General features: G+C 32.8%; 1 protein-coding gene across 2 annotated transcripts; it reads right to left on the bottom strand.

Moving 5' to 3' along the window:
• Positions 1-700: 700 nt before the first annotated feature.
• Positions 701-6961, bottom strand: LOC130979772 (LRR receptor-like serine/threonine-protein kinase FEI 1). 2 transcript variants are annotated; one of them, XM_057903308.1, is made up of 13 exons: positions 6720-6961; positions 6451-6592; positions 6258-6329; positions 6075-6146; positions 5914-5985; positions 5660-5731; positions 5510-5581; positions 4819-4925; positions 4512-4697; positions 4093-4425; positions 2793-3041; positions 1415-1548; positions 701-1015 (listed from the first exon to the last, which is right to left on the bottom strand). In XM_057903308.1, exons 1-13 carry the CDS (start codon positions 6802-6804, stop codon positions 791-793), a joined length of 1821 nt encoding a protein of 606 aa, XP_057759291.1. In that variant the 5' UTR covers positions 6805-6961; the 3' UTR covers positions 701-790. The 2 variants fall into 2 exon arrangements, with proteins under 2 accessions (XP_057759291.1, XP_057759292.1); XM_057903309.1 differs by having other exon boundaries at positions 4515-4697.
• Positions 6962-7593: the final 632 nt, after the last annotated feature.

Here is a 7593-nt window from a genome sequence, read left to right as displayed (position 1 = left end):
TAATACTTTTCAATGAAAACAATTGAATTTTGTTGAGTACTGCATTAAAAAAGTTTGCTCATTTATTAATCAGTGAACCCATGTTGATTAATAAAAGGGGGCCACTTGGATAAAGACGCTTAAAATATCTATTTTTAAAAATATTTTTAAGTAATTAAAATTCAATATATATAATTAATTAAACTATGTTATTTTTATTAAAATTAAATCAGATAAATTGATTTAACCAAAAAATTAATCAATTATACTTTAAACCGGTCTAAATTAATATTTTTTATAAAAAATAATTATAATATTTCTATTATAAAAAATGACTAAAATATTCTTTTATATATATATATATATATATATATATATATATATATATATATATATTAAGAATCCTAAATTCTAATCTTTTTCCTTTCTTTGTGTCGATATAGGGTTAGAATTTAAAATTTTTAAAATTAAAAAAATATATAATAAAAATATTTTATTAATTTTCTATAATAAGGTTATTGTAGTTATTTTTTATAAAAAAGAATATTAATTTAAATTGGTTCAAGGTTTGGTTTACCGATTTTTTTACCAAATCAATTTGTCTGATCTAATTTTGACAAAAATAATATAGTTTAATCAATTATATGTATTAAATTTTAGTTAATAACAAACATCTTTAAAAAATGACGTTTTAAACATTGTTATCAAAATGTCTCTCTAATAAAAGTCATATTGCTCATTTGTCATTTACTACAAAGTCTAGGAGAATAATATACACAGCATTGTTAGCATCCTGATCTGATTGAGCCATTCAATAATGATTTATTTGTGACTCATATAAACCACTTGAACAAGGAGACATAACCTCTTGCTCCAGCAACTGTACCACTTCGTTCATCATAGGACGGTCGTCTGCATTTGCATCCGTGCATCTTGCTGCCAGTTCAATGATCACTTCGACAGACTCCCAATCTGCATCGGTGCATCTTTTGTCTAACACTTCTTTGAATCTGTTTTCTTTTTGGACTGTGTTCATCTGAAAATTATTTTCCAAAACTTGGTACACATGGTTTAAAACATGAGTGGTAAAGAAGAAAATGAAATACGGTTCTACTAACTAGTATCCTAAATGCACTAGTTAAGAATACAAGTAATAGAAACTTTTCATGTTATTTATTGTAGGATTTGTCTCTTGTGAGAAACTCTGAAGTTTTCATTCAATAAATGCATTTCAAGCTCAAAACTACTGATGCAAAATTCATAATTTTGAAAACCGAAGAAGTTCTCTTAGCAAAACCCTTTATTGTATTTGGTAACTTCAAACTTTATTTCATCAATGCAAGTTATCCTTTTTGGGATCCTTAACCAATGCCTAGATAAGCTCAAGTAAAAGATGTGCAGCATGTGTGGCTTAATTGTATGAGCTAAAGCTTACCCAACCAACAACATTTTGCCCTCTCTTCAGGAAGGAAGGATCTGTTGGTCTCTTTCCAGTTACCAGTTCTAGCAATAGAACTCCAAAGCTATATACATCTGACTTCTCAGTTGCTCTCCCACTTTGTAGATATTCTATTATTGACCCAGGAAAAACATCAAAATAAATAAATAAATATATATATATCACTTATTCAGTTGTTTTCTCTTATAGTAATCAGTTAATCACTTGCTTTTGTAACTGATTTAGTTGTTGCTGGCCAAGAATACATTCATCTTGAGTATACTTTGTATCTCTAATGTTTACCCCATTCATATTCAAGAAGGTTAATGTTCACTTTGGTCTTGGTACATACATGAATCATTTTGGTCTCTATAGGTTAGTTTTAATGAGTCAAAATATTTTCCGTATGTAAAAAACATGAATTGAATTAGTTACTAGGACTAACTTGACTCACATTTGTTACCTATGAAGACTATTTTGACTTGTTAAAACTTTGCAAACTCACTCATATACTTGCAAGGATAAAGGTAAGCATTAATCCTCTTCAAGAAAATATAAGACACTATTAAAACAGGTGTAGCATCTACACATGTCTACCACAAGCAGATGCAGCGTGGTAAGGAAGGCTACATATACTTGAGTTACTCGATGAAATATAAACAATGAAACAAGTAAAAATTTTCTGAACTAGGAGGAGGTTTGATATGATTATAATAGGATGTATAGAATTTTAACGAGTGAAATTTGGGCTCATTTAGGGATAAAGTTTACCCCAATCATCTCTATGACCATTTTATTCCCTCTCTATCAAACATTTTTCTTCCCCCCCACCCTTCCCCAGGCCGGCGGCCAATGTTTAGTCACTGTGTTGTGCTTCTTTTGTGTGTGTGTGTCTGTTATAGTCTTTGCAGTTTGTGTCCTGTGTATTATATGTTACTCACTTTCTTTGTCACACACACTCTACTCTCTCTTTTATTCACTGATATGATTTGAGCAATTTTTGTTTGCAGGTGTTTTGATCAAATGTTTGAACAAGAATTATAACACTTCAAAACTTCAAAAGATTATACCAAACAAGAAGAAAAATAAAATTTCTTCTAGTAATACCTTTTTCCAAAACATAAAAATTGACCACCTAAAGCTATAATGTTAGTTACTAATTGAATAATTCATGGACATTTTTTACAAAATTATCTCTCAACAGATTATATAAATAGATCTTGAAAATTGATTCTCTGGAAATCATCAAATACTGAAGCTTACCTGAAAAATACCTAAATAAATGTCATTCTTTTGGCAGATTTCTCTGTTGTGACTCTAAAACAGATGATTTTCACCCTAATAAAGGTGCTAGTATTCAGAACTAAGTGCATACCTGGCGCCAAATAGCCGAATGTGCCAGCAACAACTGTAGTAACATGGGAGTCATCATCAACCAAAAGCTTTGCAAGTCCAAAATCAGAGACATGAGGCTCCATGTTTTCATCAAGAAGGATGTTGCTAGATTTAACGTCTCGATGCACGATTTTGGGGGAGCAGTCATGATGCAAGTAAGCCAAACCCCGGGCAGAACCAAGGGCTATCTTTAGGCGAGTGTGCCAATTCATAAAATGCTCACTGTTTCCTGAGCAGGATGGATTCATAAAAGAAATTAGCTAATCATAGAACTAAAGAGCATGTCATCATGAATCATAGTAGACGAAAAACATAATTAAACTGGATTTTTAGAAAATATACAAAGGTGATGATAGACCAAAGTCATGAGAACCACTCATGTATTTAAGGTTCTCCAATAATTCCAACTCATTCAGACAACAATTGTAAATTTGTAATTGAATATCATAGTTAGTGAACCCTGTATCATTTTTTCCTTTGCCAGGGATGCTGACAAATGATATGCATCAACAACTTTATGCCGTATACACACTTAGCCAGTAGGAGAGAGATTGTCACTATACAAACGTGAAATTCATTTATGCTGCCAATTTTTTTTTCATTATACTGGCATCAGGATTTAAGAAGACTTACTTTACAATGAGTGATAAAGTTTATCAATAAGGTTCCTCTAAAATGAGATTGAAAAAGATAGTGAGGAGATATCCACCCTCAAAATGAAAAAATGACCAAAAAAAAAAAAACCATTAAAGGATTAAGGTGAAAGGGGTGACATCACACTTGATTCATTCTTGTTTCCTTGTCTTTCTATTACTTCTGTATTGTTCCTTATTAACTCTGGGTACCAGTTGTTACAACTGGTATCAGAAACTGGTTGTTGACGGCATGAAAAGAGCTACTTGAAGGTTGGATTAAGGTGAATACTGAAATAGTTATAGACGATAGCCAAGTGGCTACCACTAGGTCAGTGTTGATAGAATGAGCCACCATGGATGTTAGCTCTCCTAAGCCAGTTTATCGTTGTTAGAGACTTGGTTATTATGGGGTGCTCAAAGTCTCACATTAGGCAATACAGTATGCTTGATCTTGTATCAAAGGAGAGTGATTCTTTCCCTTAATAGCTAGCTTTTAAGGTGTGATTTTCCACTTTCCTTAACTACTTAACAGATTTCATTGCAAAGTTCACCACCGAAAGGCTGTTCTCACTTTCCAAGAAACATTTACACAAATTTAGCTTAATGAAAGAGGGAGATGACCAGCGCATAAAAAAATAGTTATACCATGCAAGAGACAATCCAAGCTTCCCAGTGCCAAATAATCATAGATAAGGAGCTTTGTAGAAGGAAGCCTGCAATAACCACGAAGGTTTACCAAATTGATGTGCTTGATACTACCTAAGATTTCTAGTTCCCTTTCAAATCCTTGATCTGACCCTTCCCGACCTCTATCAAGCCGCTTAACAGCAAATGTACCACAATCATTCATCACCATGCGGTAAACAGTACCAAATCCTCCAGACCCTACCACATCCTCTTCATCAAGTGACTCCAGTTTCTCTATGATCTCAGATGATGGATATGGCAGATCACCATGGAAAGTAATTAGTATTGTACCTGTTACAGGAGCAGGTAAATAACTATATGTTCATCAAGAATAAAAGGCCAAATTATTTCTTTTTTCAGTCAAATGTGAAACACACCACCCTTTGTATTTGATTCTGGATTGACTTGTTTGTTCACTTCTGTGTATTGCCTAGCAGTTCTTTCCTTCTTCGACGGCAAACAAATCCAGAGTAACAGAAGTACTAAGGCAAGTGCAATGCCCATTGTTGATATTGCACCGATTAACACCCACTTCACATAATGTGATATTCTTTTGGTAGTTACTGAAAATTTTAAAAGTTTATATATTATCTTACAAGCTCAAACCTTGATTAATCAATAAGTAAACACTTGTAAAATCTAGTATGTAAAACCACATCTAAGAATATAAATTGTAGGACTTGCCTTCCGATTCATCATTCTCAGCATGTGGTAGCACCACAGGGAAACCAAGTGTTGTGTGACATGGTTTTTTAACTTGCCGTCCACAAAGATCTAAATTGCCAATAAACCTGTTCCCATACATAAAAAAGCAAAAGGATTGAACCCCCATATAAAGCACGTCTCAAATAAGATGACCATAATTCATTTGAAACAAATAGTTCACACTTCAGACTTGGAGATAACATCATTAAGAATCATATGTCATAAATATGTGAAACCTGTAGGGGCATTCCAATCTTTTAATTTTGCTTTCCATCATTTTTTCCTAACTTGAATTATCTTCTCATTTGGCAATAGAATGTTTTTCTTACAATCAAACTTTTGCAGCTTCTCTCATATAAATATACTGTGTACAACTGAATTCATATAGGATAAAAAATAAACAAATAAATTCAACATAGATATAGATGTTACTTCTACTGTGACCTAGCAGAGATTGTTAAAATCAATTAGGACAGATTATCCCCTTTATTTGATACAGTAATCATTTGTAAATATGTGATGCTTAAGATTCAGACGCGAAGAAATATTTGCATTAAGCAATATTCCAACAAAACAATATTCATACTTCGTAGATACAATATAGCATAGCTGCACCTTAAAATAGCAGATAATATGACAAGAATTTGTTTTTGCTGTGTGAAGTACTTACACGTTTTTCCCAAAGGCTCCTAGTACTCCCTCGTCAGGGATTTCACCAGAAAAGAAATTCGTCGACAAGTTCCTAAGAAAATCAGGATCAAGCTTATTATGTTGAATGTTATGGTTATCAATATCATTATGCAGTGCAAAATGAACTTACAAAAGTTGCAAATGTGTGAGCTGTCCAATAGAAGAAGGTATTGCACCCTTTAATGAGTTGCTTGATAAATCCCTGTATTTAAAATTCCCATTAGTTATAACCAAAATATGAATCAAAATGCCATTATCTAATATATATTTTAACAACTTAACTGAAACCTGATATTAATAGTTCAATAAGAAAGTCAGATATGATTGAAAGCAAAAAGGATTTCGACAAAAAATGCGAAGAATTGAAAGAGAGGAAAGGATTACAATATTTTTAAATGCAATAGGTTTCCAATATCTGGCGGGATTCCTCCTTGAAAATAATTGGCTCTCAAGTACCTTTCATTATAACCAAATAAACTGTATCAGCCCTTACCCAAGAAAATTAAAGGAATGATCATGAAAAGCCAAAGCACTATTTCACTTACAATGCTCTTAGCTCAGTACAATTGGTAATCTCATTAGGAATAATATCATGTAAACCGTTCTGATGAAGTGCCCTGTTTCGATACAAACCAACAATTGAATAAAATGAGGGTATAATCATAGATGTTAAATCTCCATTTTTGAGAATTGAAGTAGTGAACAAGTGGAAGGGGAAAACTACTTACAATCTCCGCAATCGACTGAGTTTGCCTATGCTGGGAGATATGATTCCACCAAGTTGCATGTAAGGCAGATTTCTGAGGAACACAAGATAAACATACACGTTACTGTACCAGATTATTGCCTACCTAGTAACTATGAACTATACTCTAGTAACGGAAAAGACAAGAGAATGAAGAATATGAGCTTCTTACATACATTGAGCGAACTCGCTGTTCTTTCTCGGGATAACAGGTGATACCAGTCCATCTACAATAGGACTTGATATTAGAATGTTGCCAGTTACTGAGAAAATTCCTTGTGTCATTCAAACTGCTTTTGATTTCCAACAATGTGACACCTAGAAGATCAATGAAAAATCAAAAGTTTGAAAACTCAATCAATTAAAGTTACTTAGAACAAGAATAAAATGTGAAAAATCTAGCCAAAAGACCAAAAAGTAAAATAAAGGGGTCCATAGGTTTTACCATCTTGTGAGAGAGCAAGAGAGGAATGGAAGTAAACAATGGTGGAAATCACCAAAATCACCCAAGCTACCAGAGCCCTTTCCATTTCCGGCTTATTCTAAATGGATTCTAGTTCAGATTTTGCAAAGTGAAGTGGGTGGAGAATGGAGTTTAGTCACTGGCTGCAGTCACTGAGAAAGAGTGAAGTGAACAGTGAGGATGATGATGAATCCATAGGTTGGTAGTGTGATGAGAATGGGGTAGACCTCAGGGGGTTGCCAACGTGCCATGATTGAACGTTCTTTAGTTGAAATAATGAATTGAACTTTTGAAGCATGCATGAAGAGAGAGAAAGGTAATGCTTGCTTTTTACTCCACTATTCGAAACAAGGCAAACTAAATTATAGTGATCTTTTTTTTCGTTTTCTGTTATTCATTTATTTATTTATTTTACCAGCGAATGCATTGTTCATGAAACCTTAAAGCCAATACCGAGTAGCCTAGCACAGCGTTTCAGTCCCACTATGGGTAGAAGAAGTGAAATTCAGACAGGAGGTCTAACAATTTTCAATTGTGATAAACTGATGATTTAAATCTGACAAATATTTTTAAAACATATAAAAATTTTAAAATTAAAGTTAAATAGAAGCACGGTATATTTTGCACGGCCACATAATAAAATTCAATAGAGTCACCAAAAAAATAATAAAATTCAATAGAACAACTAAAGTTGCAACAACTACATAACAGACTACGTTTTTAAGTTCAATATTCAGATAATAATTAATTAATTAAAAATTTGAATTTTAATTTTAAGAATCTGAATTTTAATTTTACCTTTTTTTTAATCTGTTGTTCGTGTTGTTACTATATGCATTGTTTCCTATACTTATGC

The sequence above is a fragment of the Arachis stenosperma genome, chromosome 5, assembly GCF_014773155.1.
Source record: "Arachis stenosperma cultivar V10309 chromosome 5, arast.V10309.gnm1.PFL2, whole genome shotgun sequence".
Classification (NCBI taxonomy): domain Eukaryota; kingdom Viridiplantae; phylum Streptophyta; class Magnoliopsida; order Fabales; family Fabaceae; genus Arachis; species Arachis stenosperma.
The sequence above is the reverse complement of the archived record's forward strand: the minus strand, read 5'-3'. Positions and strand labels throughout refer to the sequence as shown.